General features: G+C 40.8%; 1 protein-coding gene across 1 annotated transcript in view; it reads left to right on the top strand.

Annotated features, from left to right (window-relative positions):
• The window catches only part of slc30a6 (solute carrier family 30 member 6), a 64,016-nt gene extending 57,878 nt beyond the window's left edge, over positions 1–6,138 (top strand). The window contains exons 11-15 of the mRNA XM_044372188.1: positions 330–449; positions 1,013–1,115; positions 1,217–1,264; positions 3,051–3,119; positions 4,846–6,138. Of these exons, the coding sequence (XP_044228123.1) occupies positions 330–449; positions 1,013–1,115; positions 1,217–1,264; positions 3,051–3,119; positions 4,846–5,502 (997 nt within the window). The 3' untranslated portion in view covers positions 5,503–6,138. The remainder of the gene's footprint in view (positions 1–329; positions 450–1,012; positions 1,116–1,216; positions 1,265–3,050; positions 3,120–4,845) is intronic.
• Positions 6,139–19,454: the final 13,316 nt, after the last annotated feature.

Genomic DNA, 19,454 nt, shown 5'->3' with positions numbered 1-19,454 from the left:
GGTGTTACAAAGCTTTACCAAAAAAAAAGAATGTAAAACCAACAAGGCAGATAAAAATAAAGCAGAGAGGTAAAACAGATGGTTGTTTATTAACTGGTTTATGATGAATGTGCTGCAGTGACGCTCATCTAAATATGAAACTTTCATCATATTCTGGGTTTTAATGTCTCTGCTCTGTGATTTATTTCTCATGTTGTTGCTGTTTTGTGGTGAACTGTTGGAGGTGATTTAGTGGGAAAATCTGGAGGTGATCATGCGTACTAATCCTCTTTTTGTTTTGTTTGTTTGTTTGTGTGTGTTTGTGTGTGTGTGTGTGTGTGTGTCTCCAGTTTGTGCGGCATCATTCCAGGTCTCAGCAGCGTCCTGCTGCCTCGTATGAACCCGTTTGTCCTGATCAACATGGCGGGAGCTCTTTCCCTCTGCATCACCTACATGCTCATAGAAATCAAGTAAGGATTAACGTCTCAGTCGCTGCTTCAATCACACAAACTCACCAGCGTGCAGCTCCGTCTAACCAGAGCTGTTTGCTGTCTTTGGGGTTTTTTGGGTTTTTTTGGTGATGTCACATTTCCATTTACTGCTGGAAATTCCCGCTGTCCTGATCTTTATCTGGACTATAAATGATGGAAAGAACAAGACAGGAAATGAGTCAGTTTATTTTAAATTGATGGCAAAACGGCATAAAAGCAGGATAATAACAATAATGACTTTTGGAGTTCCTCAAGGGTCCGTCCTGGGGCTTCTTCTGTTCAACATATTTTACCATAATTATGCAGATGTCAGGCTTTTAGAGGATCGTTAGTGGGATGAGTTCATTGTTGGTTTGACTGAAACAAACATGAGGTTTGTTGACAAAATAAAAGAATTTAACTGTAGTTTTATTTTGCTGTTTAATCTAATAAATCATATTTTACACTTTTAAAATCCTTTGTGTTTTGTTTTGTGTTTATTTAATATCTGTCTTAGATATTCAATACTTTTATAATTTCCTCTGTTTACTTTCCGTGTTCAGTAACTACAACGCGGTGGACACGGCGTCGGCGGTCGCCATCGCTCTCATGACCTTCGGCACCATGTATCCCATGAGTGTTTACAGCGGTAAAGTGCTGCTGCAGGTAAAAACCAACTGTATTCACATTCCTACGTCAGGACACTTTAGGTAGCATTTGATTTTTTTTATTTATTTTTTTACTTATTTTATGTTTCCTGTCCACAGACGACGCCTTCACACATCATCGGCCAGCTGGACAAATTGCTCAGAGAGGTGAGACTCAGTGTTTCCTGTTGGTTCAGTTCAACAGTTTCAGATTTCAGTTAAACACACAACATGTCATTTCAGCTGCTAGGCGTCTCAATCAAAACAATAACAAAAGACTAATATTAATTAAAGCTGTTTTACCTAAAAAATCAGTGTTTCTCCGACGATGTTTGGTGACCATCGGACTTCCTGGAGGGGCTGTTAGCCGAGCTGCTGCTAACGTTTGTCCAGTTTATTTCTCTGATAACTTAAGATCCAGACGTCCAATGACTAAAATCCTTCTTCCGGCTAAAAGATATAGTTAAAAACCACCTAAATTTATCATGAAAATGTGTCTTAAAACTGAATAAAAGTCCATTTATAACAGTTTGTGTGGAACAACCACAACGCCGATGTATTATCTTGTATGTGTGTAAGTTACTCTTTGGTAGACGCCATTGTAGCGGACAAACACAGCGCCGCCGTATGCATCTGGTGCGTGTTTACTCTTTGGTAGAGGAGGTATGACGTCATCGACAGGCGACCAAATGAAACGGTCCGTTACTTTGATTAAATTACAGATTTCTCTGAGTTTGAAAATACACAACTCAACAACATATATAACACAGGTCTAGTTGTTTTTAGACATTTTAATGTGGAATAATTACAGATTAGAGCTTTAAAATGTAAAATGTTGAAAAAAATATTTCTGATGAAAATCTGTAAAGCTGGAAAAGATTTTAAGTCTTTAATATGAATCCATAATTAATATAAAAGCTGTTTTACTGTCGTTATTCATACAGGATCACATATGTACAAGGAAAGACGTAGCATCTACATATTTACTATCAAATATATCAGAAATAAACCGTAATCTTAAATACTTGTTATATTATTATTGTACTACAGTAAATGTGTTTTTCCTGTTTTTTACAACACAGCTGTAGCCTAATGTATCAACAAATATTAAAATATTTTAAATCAGAATAGAAAAAGACAATAAAATGAAGGAATATAAAGTTAATATACACAAAGTTTAATTCATCCTGAAGAATCTGCTCTAAACTTCAGCTTTATATGATTATTTATACGTCTGTTACAGATGATGAAAATAAATCAGTTTACAGATTCTTCAGCTGACTGGTTTTAATTGATATAAATTAATTATTGCTTACAGTGAAATTCTGAAATATTCAGACTTTAGTCTCCTCTATAGTTCAGTTTATTCATCTATAAAACATGAAATAAGGAAATAAATACATGAAATAAAACAGATAAAAGCAACATGAAACTTCATCAGGTTTGCAACAATTAGTCTATTAATTGATTAATTGTTTTAAGTCTTTTTTTTTTAAAGAAAAAATATGTAAATTCTCTGATTGCAGCTTCTTAAATGTGAATATTTCTTTAGTTTATGACAGTAAACTGAAGATCTTTGTGTTGTGGACAAAAATAAGACGTTTGATGACGTCATGTTGGGTTTTGGGAAACATTGATCACCAAACAACTAATATTTATTAATCGCAGCCCAACAACTATTTATCATAATACAACATATGAAAGCAGATTAAGATTAATCTGTCTTAATCTTTATAAAGTTGTGTTTATATGATCGTGTCTCCTGCAGGATTAAAGAGAGAGAGAATGTAATTTAATGTAAATATTGATTATAAGTGAAATTAAAGTCAGAAACTAATAATACAGAATATAAATCTCTGTGTGAAAGGTCATAAACTGATTTGACTCATGAATAAATAAATAATCACCATGTGACAGCTGGATTCTTATTGGTTCCTCTTTGTCGTCCAATCAGGTGTCGACTCTGGACGGAGTGCTGGAGGTTCGTAACGAGCACTTCTGGACCGTCGGCTTCGGCTCTCTGGTACGTCTCTCATCCACAAACTTCCTCTTCCTCTTCCTCAGTCCTCCCTCCTCCCTCCTCCTCCTCCTCTTCTTCTTCTCTCCTCCTGTTTGTTTGTTTTGCTCGTCTCTGTGTTTGTTTCTAGTTTTCTCTCCTCCTCCTCCTCCTCCTCCTCCTCCTTCGTCTCGTTCATCCCTCTCTGTCATTGCAGGGATTTGTTCACCCAGACGAGAAGAAGGAACAAGTCATTCATGCGGAGATATTCTCTCTCTCTCTCTCTCTCTCTCTTTCCTTCTCTTTCTCTCCAGTTTTTTTTTTGGGGGGGGGGGGGGACACTTATTCTCCTCGTCGTCGTCTGTGATGCACGTTGTCGTAGCGACGGCAAACAAGCTCAGCTGTCCGTCGGGGCGTCTGAGGTCACGCGTTAAAACATCTGTCTGTGTTTTCACAGAAACACATGAAATACTGATGATTGATTATAGTTTATTTAACTGGACTGACTCACATGACCTCTGACCTTTTAGTTCTTGTTCTGCACGTGTGTCATACAGTGACATATTATCAATATTTTTATAACAACATACGAAGCTTCAGCGTCCGAATGAGTCAAATCAAGTAGATATCTCTCAACGTTACAGTCTTTTTAGTGCCAAAGTCCCTCTTTTTGTTACTATACTTCCACCTGCAGCTCAACAGGGACACACAAAGACTGTAAATGTGTGTGTGTGTGTGTGTGTGTGTGTGTGTGTGTGTGTGTGTGTGTGTGTAGTACTTCCTGCTGCCTCTAGGTGGAGCACCGTCCTCTCGCTTTCAGGCCTGAAGCTGCTTTTTATTGTTTGTTTTTATTTCTGTTGGATCGATGCTGCTGCTCCTCTCGTTGTCCTCCTCGTTGTTGTTGTTGTTGTTGTTGTTGTTGTTGTCAGTGATGTTGCTGCAGTTACACAACTGTTGGTTGTTGGCCCACTGCTAACAGAACAGCTGTCCAAACTGATTTGACCCTCTGACTGCACTTCTGCCCCACGGGGGGACCGCTCTGTGTGTGTGTGTGTGTGTGTGTGTGTGTGTGTGTGTGTGTGTGTGTGTGTGTGTGTGTGTGTGTGTGTGTGTGTGTGTGTGGCCTTTTTGAACACTGACTCCACTATTTGAATGAGCTCAGAATTAGACATTAAAAGCGTTTCAGGTTATTTTATTTAACCTGCTGTTTAGTGTTATTTGAAGTTCATGAAGACAAAACATCAGTGAGCAGAAATAAAATGTTATAAAATCAAATATCAGTCATTTAGAAACATAAAGATGATTTATTCTGTTATTTTATAACAGCAAACACTTCCAGGAAGAGATGCTGACGCTTCTTAAATCCTGATTTTAAACTCACAGAATCTTGTTCATAAACCTGCAAATATTCATGAAATTAATCACCAACTGTTTTAATAATCAATTAATCATTCAGAGTCATTGTTTTAAGAAGTTCAGCATCTGTCTTCTCTGTTGTTTTATGTCTTTTTTTTTTGTAAAGCTCTTTGTAATTATTTCATTCTTTTTATTTTTAGCAGGAGAAACAGCAGCAATTTAAAATATTACTGACAGTAAAGACAAAAAGAAATAAAACAGAATAAAAACAAGACAATCAGAGAATAAAAGTTGAGAGAAAAACATAATTTGGCAGAAAATATCTTGACAGAGTGAACAGACGTCAGTTCTGTGTGTTTATTTATTTATTTATCATATGTTGTGTCTTCTGTCTCAGGCTGGCTCCGCCCACGTCCGTATCCGCCGTGACGCTAACGAGCAGCTGGTTCTGGCTCACGTCACCAACCGGCTGCTGCCGCTGGTCTCCACGCTGACCGTCCAGATCTTTAAAGATGACTGGACCCGACCGCTGCTGACCGGCGCCCTCTCCCCCTCCTCCTCCTCCTCCTCTTCCTCCTCCGGTCTCCCTCTGGGCCCCGCCGAAGGCTACGCCGCCGCCCTCTCCTCCTCCTCCTCTCTGCCTCCTCTGCTGTTGTCCTCCGGAGGAGAGATGGACCCGCTGACCTCCACGCCCTCCAAACCCAGCAGTCCTCCTCCCGAGTTCTCCTTCAACACGCCGGGGAGGAACGCTCAGCCGCTGGTCCTCCCCGCTCCGGGACACCACACCCACAGGCCGTACGGCGGCCTGGGACTCGCCTACGGGGCGTCTCCCTACACGGGGATGCTGAGTCAGGGTCTGGCGAGGCCGGGCGGCGGGCTGGGACTGGGCGTGCAGGGACTGGGGGCCGGGTACGGACTGGGTGTGGGCGGGGCCGGGATGCCTTCCTCTCAGAGCTACAGAACTGCCTTCGGAGGGTCGACGGCGCCGCCGCTCCGGTTCGGAAGCAGCAACCCTCTGGCGCCACAGTCACAGTACAGACAGTACCGACCCTGACGGAGCGGCGCCGCGGCGAGAACTTCTGGACCTTTTTACAAATACTTGAAAGCGTGAGGTCATCAGTTACGCCTCCGTTCAGATACATGACGTTCATTTCCTGTCCCGGCTGGACGACGACAACATTTACTTCCTGTGTCATGGCCGCCTGATGATGATGTCAGAGGAGGAAGCAGATTCTCCGGACTGTTAAATGTTGTAGCGAGAGCCAAACAGAGAGGAAGAGGAGGTGTTTACTGATGATGAGGGGACCAACAGGGTGACTGCAGGTGGATCTGAAAGATTAGAGTTTGTTTTTTATTAAAGAAAGAAAGAAAGAAAGAAAGAGAGAAAGAAAGAAAGAAAGAAAGAAAGAGAGAGAGAGAAAGAAAGAAAGAAAGAGAGAAAGAAAGAAAGAAAGAAAGCAGCGTGTTCGAACTTTATTTAGTCACATGACTTTATGTGGCCGAACAACATTCCCAGTGAGAGGAAGTGAAAATCCATCTTTTACACTTTAAATTTCAGGCTGTGTTCATAACCAGAGTGATTGACTGTAGTCAGGAGGTCAAAGGTCAGAGGTGACAGACGTCTAACAGCTGTTATTGGAGATACAACACAACACACTTCCTGACAGATATTTACTTTACTGTCATATAAGAAAAGAAAAAAAATGTCACAAATGTTCATATTTGAGAAACTGGGACCACTTTTTTTTATTTTTATTTTGTTTTGTTTATGAAAAAGTTACTCAGTTATCACGACGGTTGCAGATGAAACACCTGCAGCTCACAGTGAGTCTCCTGCTGACACTGAATCCTCTCGTTGAAAGAAAAGACAAAAAAAAAAGAAGTATTTACAAATCAGGAAACATCGTTTGTCTCCTTTATATCATCTGCAAAAACAGTTTTTTTTTTAATCTCATCAAGTCAAATTTAAAGGATTTTTGGGGTAAAAGTTGGATATTCAGAGTGTTTTAGTCTGTAAAGATGAAACATGGAGGCGACATTTAATGATTTTCATAATAAAAAAACATTCCATGTATTCTACTGGGATTTTTTTTTATTTATATTTTAATCTGAACAGAGCCGAGTGTTGCAGAACAGTAGAATAAAGAACATCTTCCATGTATGTTTATTTAAAGAGAAACTGGGATTTGGTTATTAAAAAAACAGCTCATGAAAAGTTGCTCCTCAGTTTTTTTTTCTCATCCTTGAGATTGTTTGTGTGTCTCGTTCGTCACCTGCTGAACGACGACGTCATAGAAAAACAGTTTCAGGTCTTTTTGTTTTGTTTGTGGTTCAGTGATGTGAAGAAAGAAACTGAAAATGCATCATTACTGGTGATTTTTAATGTTCTCCTCTACAAAATAAGACTTTATTCCCTCACGATAACGAACAATCTTTGAGTTTAAATTCTACAAATGACATTAAATGCCACACATCAGAGTGAACACACAGTAAAGTCTGTCTTAAAACAACAAATGAGTCAAATCAAGTAGATATCTTTCAACGTTACAGTCTTTTTAGTGGCAAAGTTCCTCTTTTTGTTACTATACTTCCACCTGCAGCTCAACAGGGAAACACAAAGACTGTAAATGTGTCAGATATCCACTGATGTGAAGCTTCACACAGACTTTTAAATGTATTTTTGTGGGTTTCGGCCTCCGTCGCTTCCATTGAAAGCACGTTTGAAAACAGGAAACACTTTTGGCAAACGTCATGAACCCGACGACGTTCCTTCTCTTGTTTCTGTTTCAGCCACATGCTGCTCCGCTTGCATAATAATAATAGATGACACACTTTAGCAACTTTAGCAGCGTCTGGTCATTATTTTGTCCCCCTACAATCATGTCATTCTTTTGGCCGACAGTCCGCTGCCCTCACATCCTCATCAGCCCCAGAAAATATTCAAATGAATGAGCGGCGCTGCAGGCCGCCGCCGCCGCCGCCGAGTGAGGCTGAGGTGAGGAGACAGCTGCGAGTCCAGCAGAGTCGTAACGTGTTAGGAGGCCAACAGACTCCTGACCCCGATACTGGAGGACCGCCTAGTCTCCAAAAACCACTAATGGGCCCAAGTTCTCCTCTTTTTTTTATTTCCTGGTCCAGTACTCATCAGTAACTGGGTTTGTTCTGAGCAGGAGAAGAAGATCAAGTTCACACTTTTCTCAGGAGTTCAGTCACATAACGACGTGGATGTTCACAGGTTTTCTTCCCAAAATGTGACAAACCAGAACATTTAGTGTTCCAGTCACACTGAAGGCTTTTCCTTCCTCATTCAACGTTTTGCAAAACCGACTTTTTAAATTGAGCTTCAAGATTCAAAAATGATAAATTGGAAACTTCATCAGTGGGCAGATTAATGGTTTTACAACGAGATGTTTAACCATCACATGTGGCTGTAATGTTTAACTGTCCACATACTTATGGCCGTGTGGTGTGATGCTACGATTCAACACGTCCGAGCTGATCCTCCGGTGTCACTCAGGACACTTTTAGGCTGTTTTCAAACCTTCGTTGTTCAGTCCAACATGAGACTCTGGTTGTGTGAGCGGATCTGAACGCAGCGATCTGATTGGACCAGAACAACCTCACACAGGCTGCATCCAGAACCACCAGCTGTACCAGCAGTCGTGCTGATCTGACCAGAATGTAGCATGTCAACAATACCCGGATGTCTTACAGTATGAATCCGACCGTCTCCCTCATCTACTGTGTCCCACAATGCAAAGCATTTTTAGACAGACAGCAGCAGAGATGTGGAGCGAAGCTGAAAGCTGTTATTATGTTTTTATTGTGTTTTCAGGTGAGAATGTAACCAGTTAGATTATCAACATGTGGTCAGTTTATCCAAATAACATCTGTTTGGAAATTTGCTCCAATGTTTTCCACTTTCCAAACCAGGAAACCGGCTGAGTCTGGACTGGAATACTGCAAATTAAACCGATATAACAGTTTCATACTGCACATTACTATGAGTGTGTAGCACATATTATATACTGAGTTCTGAATAAAGCCTACAGGTGGACTCTGGTCTGGATCCAGGCTGAAGAACAATTAAATCCAAACCAGAAACCAAATTTAACCACAACTGTTTCTGAGTGACACGTCGCCATGACGACATCATCGTCACAGTCAGCAGGTTGTTGTCAGATGTTGAAGTTCCGGTTTATGACTAACTAACCCTTTAAAATCAAACATTTTCAACAGTGAACTCTCACCTGATCACTATCCTCAACTTTAAGGAGTCACATCTCACATTAACACAGAGATATCATCATGTAACGCATCGTTACTGGACCTCTGATGTGGTGGAGAGTTGGTAAGTGGACCTTAAAGACTTCAGTTTACCTGATGAACAGGAAGTGGTCTCAGTCTGGTCATAAATGAATCCTGTAGCTTGTGGCGGGAACGTGATCCGACCTCCATGTGACCGACTACTTCCTGTCTTTACATCTGATTCATTTTTTTTCTGCGTGAAAAGAAATTCAACCAAGTTTTTCGAGATCAGAGCAAACAAACAAACAAACTCATTATCTAACAAGTTGTATATATCTGCATATTTCCCTCAACACACACACACACACACACACACACACACACACTCAAACATCAGCTCCTTTCCTTCATCCTGAAACCTGTTTAAGTGCCTCGTCTGAAGAATTTCATTTCCCCTCCAACAAGCGATAATCCATCCTCCATTTTTTTTTTTTTTTTTTTTTTTTTTTGTTCTGTGGCTTTCGGAGGAGATTTTGAACAAACAATTAAAGAAGTACTTTGCCCTCGGAGCTTAGCGGGGGCTTCTGCTCCCCGAGCGTCGGATGTGCTCAACGGCCCTAAGCCTCTAAAAAGGTCCCCCTGGCATTTTGAAGTTCAGAGTCGGGGCGTTTGTATTAGTGTTGACTTCACATGCTTGTTACAAAACAAATGGGGTAGAGCCTTTTGTAATCTGCGATGAAAATCCCCAGAAAATGAATGAGATCTGTGCTGCGTCTCAGCTTTCTGGGTCAGTCTGACACAGTCGCTTCACACTGTGGAGGCCGCCGCCGCCGTCACCGCAGCAACGGCTCAGCTCCAACCACCCACATTAAAGAACAGGTTCACAATGTTTCAAGTGTCTTAAACCAGCAGTCAGGTGTCTATATGAGCAGTGAAAGAGGTTTTCCTCCCTGTAGGATCCTTCAAATGTGTTTTCAATGGAAGTGATGGAGGATAAAATCCACAATAATGCATTTAAAAGTCTGTGTGAAGCTTCTATTCAGCTTCAGCAGTCTGAGTTAGTCATATCAAGTGGATATCTGACACATTTACAGTCTTTGTGTTTCCCTGTTGAGCTGCAGGTGGAAGTATAGTAACAAAAAGAGGCACTTTGGCACTAAAAAGACTGTAACGTTGAAAGATATCTACTTGATTTGACTCATCTGGACGCTGAAGCTTCATATTAGCTTCAGATAAACTTGTAAATACATTTTAATGGTCAGTATGAACAGGAGGAACAATTACAGAGCAGCTCCTGACTGTTGGTTTAAAAATTGTGAACCTGTCCTTTAACCTGATGAGAGGAAGTCAGAGGAAACAGCTGCTCCGCTCATCGTCCAATCAGAAACAAGTACACACATACACATACTTTCACACAGATGCACAATTCGTCTCTGGAAGTCAATCTGATTACATCCAGTATCAGATTAAGATTAACTTTATCGTCCCACAGAGTAGGACATTTGTCTCGGGCTCTTCACCCGCATGCTGCAGCCATTAAAAGACAACATTTCATATACAGGAAAAATATATAAATGAGTTAATAAATAATAAACAAGCTACTAAAACTATTTCACACACACAAATATACATAAACATATAGACAGACAGTAAAAGTAAAGTGAGCAGCTTTGTCTTTAAAACAGTGTTTCAGGTTCTCGGCAGGTCGGTTGTTCCTGCATGTTGGAGAAGTCGCCTCAGTTCTTCTTCTTCTGCTGCTTCTGTCTCTTCATGTTAATCCCAGACTGACTCCGTGATGTTCAGATCAGAGACTGAAGATGGATCTTTATGACTCTGGCTGCAGATGATCAGACGCCTCCCCTGATGCTGCTGCATCATGGATCTAAACATCTGAAGTGACTAAAACTGTTGTTCAGTAACGTTACTGTTTTAACGTAAATGTGTGTGTGACGCTGATTATTGCATTTCCATAACTTTCTCTTAACACACACCACCTTTTATTAATTCTTTCTATTCATTTCTTTTAACCTGAAAAACATGCAAAGGTAGAGGAAGTAGAATGATTTAAGTGTATATAAATGTAAGAGATTATATATGTATTCCTCAGTATTCCTCAGTATTCCTAAGTATTCCTCAGTATTCCTAAGTATTCCTCAGTATTCCTAAGTATTCCTCATTATTCCTCAGTATTCCAAGATTCACAGCTCATTTCTTTAAGCTTCCGACTTCTACATCACTGAAACCTGTTTGTGTGAAAAAGTAAATAAATACATAATAAACTGAGCAAATATTAAAGATGTTATGCGTTACTATGACTGCACTGCACTGCGATGTCATTGAGGTCAGCATGTCGATGATGTCAGAGGTCAACTGAGGTCACAGCGTCTGGTCTCGGCAGTGCTAACTGGAGCAGAAAACCGAGGGGCGGAGCCTGTGACCTCACTGACACCTGGATCGTCCAATGGAGTGATGTATAAATATTTATCATTATTATCACCATGCTTAGTCAAAGTGTCAGTTAGTTGTGTTAAACTGAATCAAATCTCTGTGATGATCTGTGTGTGTGTGTGTGTGTGTGTGTGTGTGTGTGTGTGTGTGTGTGTGTGTGTGTGTGTGTGTGTGTTATGTAACGCTGGCAGTGAACACTGTGTTCAGACCGGCAGGATCACTGCATCTGTTTACAGCGACCTGCAGATTAGATCAGACCTCACACTTCAAATAGAGACTAATCCAACACACACACACACACACACACACACACACACACACACACACACACACACACACACACACTGAGCCCTGCGGGAACATTAAAGTCAGCGACCTAATCCACCGAGTTCAAATAGAAACACTTGGAATCAGAGTTGTAATCATGGAGATGATGTGTGTGTGTTTGGATCCAACATCCTACTAACAACACACACACACACACACACACTCACACACACACACACACACACACTTCACATCTACATCTTTATCTCTGCAAACAGAACAGAAAATCTCTGGTTTTATGATGATAAACTCACATCTTCTCAGTCCCACTTTCTGTTTTCTCACTGATTGACACTTTTGCAGTTTTAATCTGATTAAAGTATAATTTTATACAAACACTGTGTTCACTGTCAGTGTGTAATGTGTTGGTTGTGGCTCGTAGTGATGAACCTACAGAGACTCTGCAGCTCCTCTCGGCTTTACGGAGCTTTATAGTGAGTTTCAGCTCATTGTTTTTATTCTGTCCGGCTGCAACTTTACTGTTCTGGTTCACTCTCAGTGTCTCATAGTGTCGTTTTCAGAGAAAAAATCCACTGTACACTATCTGCTCAGCACCAAACGGCAAACAGACACAGTTAGCTGTAGACTAGCTGGTGAACATAGTGGAGCATTTAGCAGCTAAAGAGCCAGATATTTCCCTCAGGAGTTGGTGGAGAGTAAAAACAGAGCTAAAAGAGAGTGAATATTGGACTTACATTCACCAGGTGGACAGAAACACGACTCCACATCAATGATAATGTTGCTCCGTAACTGCTGGATGTGAAGTAGGCAGCTATTTGCTAACATGTTAGCCACAGCTACTTTTTAAGCAGGTAATGTGAGAGAAGTTATGTCGACAGACTATTTTGCAGCAAAAAAGTGGACAAAAAACATAAATATAAGCAGCTTTAACCAGATTGAAACTATAAAGGACCAAAAATAGAACCCTGAGGAACCCCACAAGTAATTATTGACATTATCAATGTGAGGTTGATGTTGCTCCGTAACTGCTGGATGTGGAAACAAGTTCAACATATCAACTTAAAAGGTGATCATATGTCAGTGTTGTGGTCACTGCTTGTTTTATCCACTAGTTTTCAGCAGAAACAATCAGTTAATGCAGGTTTGATTGATTATTGGGCGTGTTAATTGTTGTACACAGCAAGTATTTTAAACAACTTGTGAGGTCAAAATCGCAGCACAATCCAACTAAATTAGCTATTTGAACTATTAATCAAATAAATATAATTTAAATTCTAATAAAATAAATTCTTCATTTAAATATGTGTCTTTTTTTTAGCTGTTAAATTAAAGGTCAGACAAGTTCAACATATGAAATACAGTAAATAATGATGCTGAACGTCCAGGCTTCCTCCTCCTCCTCCTCCTCTTCCTCCTGCAGTTAGCTGTAGACTAGCTGGTGAACATAGTGGAGCATTTAGCAGCTAAAGAGCCAGATATTTCCTCTCAGGAGTTGGTGGAGAACAAAAACAGAGCTAAAAGAGAGTGAATATTGGACTCACATTCACCAGGTGGACAGAAACACGACTCCACATGAATGATAACAGTCTGAAAGATGAAATTTAGAAGTTTTTGGAGTTGATCCTTCATCTTTTACAGCACAGACGCATGAATATCAGGAAGCAAAACATTGATTCATGACATTTTCAGTCTATATCTGGCACATGAATATTGTTTTAAGATGGAAATTTCAACAATCATTAATTTGGGTCAGAATATAAGACTTCTAAGTGCAGCTAATTATCTTTACATCACCATGGCAACTAATTAGAGCTTTTACAGAACAGGCTAAAAAAACCCTAAATGAAAAGACAACAGAGTAGTATTCATTTCATTCATTGAAAACATTCTTCATACACATTATTCACCTCAAACTGACTGACTCTTCTTCTTCTCTCGTCACTCTGTGTGTGTGTGTGTGTGTCGGAGGTCAAAGGTCACAGCCAGGTTCCGAGGGCGGACTCAGGTCAGATGAGGTGCAGTTTGCAGCAGCAGCAGCAGCAGCAGCAGGGCGGCGACGTCGAGCCGAACTTGAACTTGGCCGAGTTTGATGTTGATGCTGTTTGACGTGTGGCCGCCTCCTCGCTTACCCACAGTCAAACACAGAGTGCTCCTCTCCCATTAACAATGCAGAGCGTGTGTGTGTGTGTGTGTGTGTGTGTGTGTGTGTGTGTGTGTGTGTGGTTTTTTTTGAACACTGACTCCAGTATTTGATCTTGTCATTGCTACAATTTCTTGTTTTTGTTTGTTGATTTCACGATAATTCTTGTTTGGATGATGTTCTTGTTGTTTTTATTGACATTTTTTACAACTGAATGTTTTATTACATCTGCTGAAGAAGTGCTACTGCAACCACTAGAGATAAAAGTGTATTAATTTATTAGTTATTTGGTATCTCATCCTTTATTTCTCCACCTTTTCTTACCGCGGTCCAGTAATTAGATTTTTATCATGTTGCAGATTGAAATATGTGGATAACTGCAAATATGCTCCAAATAGATCACATAGAAATCATTATATATTTATACAGTTATGTTTTTTTTATGTGACAAACAAATCAGAGTGAAGCCTGACTGCTTGTGACCTCTCACATGTCTCCTGACCTCAGATTGCATCACAGCGAGCGGAGCAGATGATTTTTTATTCTCCAGTTCCAGTACCAAAATTAATCTTTATTCAGGACCTCGCTTTCATAAATAAGTGTTTTAAATATGAATAATTAGAAAGGTTTTTTCTATAAAATCTTGTTTTGTATTGGAAAAAAAACAGGGACATATTCAGCTTTTTGTGGTTTTCTGTTATTTATTTCCTGTTATGATGTTAAACATGAATCTATGTCGAAATGCTGCCTGCAAGTCAAAACTCAGGGCTGCAACTTCCTTTGAAAACTTCGTTTGTGACGTTTTTTTCTACCTTGCTGATGAGATGACGTCAGCTTGTCACGCATGACCATAAACGGCCGTCCGTTCTGTAGCCTTGGTTGCTAAGGCGGTTGCTAAGGCGGTTGCTAAGGTGTTTCCATGTGTTGTTCACGCTGAAGTTGACATTTGGAGTGAAGAAGGAGAAAAAGAAGTGAAATCCTGCTACTATAGTTTGTTTACGTAGCCTCCGGAGCCGGAGGAAGCTTCCTGAAAGCTGACCAATCAGAACAGAGCGGGCTCATCAGGAGGCGGGGCCTTAAAGAGACAGGAGCTAAAACGGCCTGTTTCAGACAGAGGCTGAACTGAGGGGCTGCATAAAGGACCAGTAGAAGATAAATAAGGAGTTTTTAACTGTAAATCATGCAAAGATATTCCAGTAGAGCCCCAGAATATAAATATAGAGCTGGAAATGTGCAGATTATGTCCTCTTTAAATAACTAACCATGTTAGTTCTGGTCGTACTGCAGCAATGCAACGAGAGAGTAAAAAATCTCTGAGCATCTCTCTTTTAAAAATCAAGTGGAGGTCAATATGTGTTTGAGCTTCAAATGTCTGCATGTACAGTGTAATAAATCAGCTGTGTGTGTGTGTGTGTGTTGACGTACATCTCTCCCATTAACAATATGTACTGTATTGACTGTGAGAGGATGGATGGACAGATGGGTTGGTTGGTTGGTTTAGCGGGAACACTCAGACAGCAGCGGGGTTAGTTGTGTTTTCATACAACAGCAAACGGCCACAGGGCTCAGAGGGGGATGGTGTGTGTGTGTGTGTGTGTGTGTGTGTGTGTGTGTGTGTGTGTGTGTGTGTGTGTGAGTAAGGGGATGGAGAGAAGGGGTAAACAAGACCTAGAGGTCAGAAAAACCATCACGTGATCTGAATATTGCCGGTTTGAAGGTCGGAGCCGCCTGAAATAAGAAGCTGAATGTTTGTCTTGTTTAATTTCTGTTTAGGTTGATATGATTTAGTTTGTCTGGCAACAGAACTGAAGATTATTAAAAACCTGCAAACACGAGACATCACATGTTGTTGGAGACATTTCAGCTGTGGCCATCGGGTGGCGTCGCCATGTTGGTGTCGGACTAATCAATACAGGTGCGTTTTATCAATTTCTGGTGACAGCAGAGGATCCAGAGAGTCCATATTGGAAGCAACACACTTACAGTACGTGTTAGTTTCGACGTGCACAGATAAAATGATGTTTCTATTAATCTCAGCGGGAAGAGCGAGGCATTAACAATCCAGGGTCGAAGGTTTGATTCCCGCTGAGGTCTGGCAGCCTCGTGTTTATCCAAAAATGTCAAAAACTATGAAAACGACAGCCTTGTTTTCAGCTTCACAGCATGCACGTCTGGGTTTATTTGATGGATTTAGTTTGATTAAATGTGGAAGAGCTTCTGTAAACCAGCGACAGGAAGGATTAGAAACTGAAAAAAGCAACAAAACTGTAGTTTCAAATGAGCAGTAGGCTGAAAATACGACCCTGTGAGGTACTGGGTGTGTGTGTGAGGGATGCCAACAAATGACTGTATCCACCTAAACACACAACAACACATTACCCCCCCCTCCCCCCGAGAACCGCCACCTGATCGTGGTGGAGAGGGATTCAGGATCCTCTATGAATCAACACGTTCAGGAGGAATCAACCTGAGTCATATCCAGGCTGTGAGCAGGGTTTACAGGTGGGAACAGGACCTGTATGAGGGTCCGGTTGGTCTCATCCCAAAGAAAAGAAGAAGAACCATCATCATGATAATATCTTGATATAATATTATCATCCAGCTCAGCCTCACTGGTTGAGCTCATGCCGGCTTATCAGGTTTATAACAAGCCAACGTCTAACCTGAGTCTGTTTCTCTACGTACAGTTTAGAGGTTCTTGTACTTTACTTGAGTATTTCCATGTGATGCTACTTTCTACATTTCAGAGGGAAATATTGTACTTTCTACTCCACTACATTTATTTGACAGCTTTAGTTACTTTTCAGATGCAGATTTGACACAATGGATAATATAACAAGCTTTTAAAATACAACACATTGTTAAAGATGAAACCAGTGGTTTCCAACCTTTTTGGCTTTTGACGTCTTACAAAAAGCAGTGTGTAGTCGGGGTCACATTTCACATGTCTATGAGTTGTTAACAGCTCCACCAAATAGTGATTTTTCCCTCTAAACTTCTCACATGCTTTCATTTCAATAAATGTTCAAATGATCCAATATTTCAGCAAAAATCAAAGATTAGAGAAAAAGTCCAAAAACTGAAAACAGATTTGTGTATCAGAACTTTGTTTTTTCTTCTTTCCTCTCCCATTAATCATCTCACCACCCCTCAGATTTATCTGCTGACCCTTTGGAGGGGCCTCGACCCCTAGGTTGGGAACCACTGGACTAAACTAGCTAACTGTATATAAAGTAGTGTAAACTAGCTCCACCTCCAGCAGCTACAACAGTAACATGCTGCTCTAACACTGATGCTTCACTATTAATAATCTAATGATGTCATATATAATAATATATCAGTCAGGAGAGACGAGTGAATGAAGCAGATAATTGATTATTATACAGATATTGATGATTAAGTCTTTGGCGCTGAGATTTTGGTAATGGAGGACATCAGCAGCAGTGAGATAAATCCCCTCATGGAGTCCAGACTCTGGCTGATGACTTCTGCTGAGATTGATAAGACTGATGAGGTTGATGAATCTGCAGAGACTGAGCAGCGACGGGGAGGCGGCGAGCTGCCACAACGCAGCGTAAAACGCACTGAAGGCAGAGAGAGAGAGATCATATTTAAAAAGACAGACACAAGATGATAGGCTGACTATAACAGGTGTGTCAGCGCGCTATTGGACAGATGTGACCAGCTGACGTCTCAATTGACACCCAGGCAGGAAATTATGAATGAGCATGTGTGAAGGATGACAGAGCTGATGCACTACTTCTACTGCAATACTTTAACTACATCAAGCTCATAATACTGATGTACTTTTACTGCAATACTTTAACTACATCAAGCTCATAATACTTATGTACTTTTACTGTAGGAGGATTTTTGATGCAGGACTTTTACTTGTAATGGAGTATTTTTATAAATAAATGAAATATATAAATGAACGTCCGTTACATTGCTGATTCAACCAATCAACACCAGGTTTTTAACTGGTGTCAGGTTTGACGTTCCCACGCTGAGCATGCTCTATGGGGAGCCGGCTAACTTCCAGTTAGCGTTGTGCTAGCTTGAGAGCAACTCTTCTACACTTTCCAAATGTTATCGGACCGAATGGGTCAAATTCTGACAGTGAAACGAGTCATTTCACAGCGGTTGTGTGACGCTCAAAACAATTAATCCACCGTTTAACAGCTGCAGCGACGGAGGAGCGTATGACGTAAACAAGTTTCAACAGTGTTTTTGTAATTACTCTCACTGCCACAAGGGGGAGACAAAAGTCTCACAATGCAGGTTTAAGTAAAGGATCTGAATACTTCTCCCACCATTAATGCTGCTAACACACCAGCTACACTCTGTTTATCCTCCTGACCCCTGACCCTGACCCTGACCCCTGACCCTGACCCCTGACCCCTGACCCTGATGGGAGTCTAGACTCAGGTCAGGGTGCTGAACTCTGAAGGTGACAGATTTGTAGAAACTCAGGGTGTTTTTTAAACCTCTGATTGGTTTGGGGTTTGGATGAGTTGGTGAACTTTTCCGCCTGGTTTTTGGTTTCTTTTCCACTCAGACGTCGGAACTAAACTGTAAATTTAACTTCCTCTTAAAACCTCCGTCTGCTCGTCTGTGTTCAGTCCAAGAGAGGGAGCCAAGTGTAAGGAAACAAGAAGCGCTTCCTTTACCTTCGACTGCACCCCTACACACACACACACACACACACACACACACACACACACACTCACACACACTCACACACACACACACACACACACACACACACACTCACACACACAGACACACTCACAGAAGCTACACAAACACAGACACTTATCGCCACAGTTGACTAACCCCATTGGCTCCTGTATGTGTGTGTGTGTGAGTGTGTGTGTGTATATGTGTGTGTGTGTGTGTGTGTGTGTGTGTGTGTGTGAGTGTGTGTGTGTATATGTGTGTGTGTGTGTGTGTGTGTGTGTGTGTGTGTGTGTGTGTGTTTGATGCTCATGCGGAGCGACAGCCGGGTCTCCAGGTCACTCTCTGGGACGTCTCAGGGCCCCGGTCAGTCCTGGCTGCCCTCCAAACTGTCTCCCTCGTCGGACTGGGGGCGGCAACGACGGCGCCCCCTCTGTTCCAACACACACACACACACACACACACACACACACTCATACTGTACTGCATGAGTTACTTTTATTATTTTATGCTGATTTATTGGAATCATTTTAAAATATATATATATATATATATCATTTAGCGCCACCATCACACCATCATGTCAACTTTGAACGCAATGTCTTTATATATATATATATATATATATATATATATTAAATTTTATACCATACAACATATTAAGAATTGATTTCAGACACATAAAGGTACATATTATATATTATACAATACTGAAAATATGTGCAGAGTGTAAAATAATAAGAGTTGTTTCTGCTGTAACACAGAATACAGTCTGAACACATCTGTTAGTCTTTAATTACAATTAACTTGAATTTAGAGCCATAAGTCTGATTCTCTCTAATGTTTCTGGGATTTTACAGTTACAGTTAAGTTACATATAATAACATAAGTTTTTTAAGGCTGATTCTGATATTTTACAATACGCAGTACCTTTTAATTTAGCTGCTTTATATAAAAAAACAACATTTGTTGAACTCATTCCAACATGAAGATCTTGAGAGTAAGATACGACCAACAAGTCCTCCTAATGCAACGAGCTGATACGCGGTTTGATCATGTGACGTCCAGAAGTGATGACGTCCTGCTGACAGAGGCGCCGGGTTAGAAAACGCTCCCGTGAGTCGATCTGGAGTCACATGATCAAACCACGTATCTGCTGGTTTAACGTACGGATGATTTGTTGGCGTTGGAGAGTAAGAATCGTC

The sequence above is a fragment of the Thunnus albacares genome, chromosome 14, assembly GCF_914725855.1.
Source record: "Thunnus albacares chromosome 14, fThuAlb1.1, whole genome shotgun sequence".
NCBI classification, from domain to species: domain Eukaryota; kingdom Metazoa; phylum Chordata; class Actinopteri; order Scombriformes; family Scombridae; genus Thunnus; species Thunnus albacares.
This window is presented reverse-complemented; position numbering and strand designations above follow the sequence as displayed.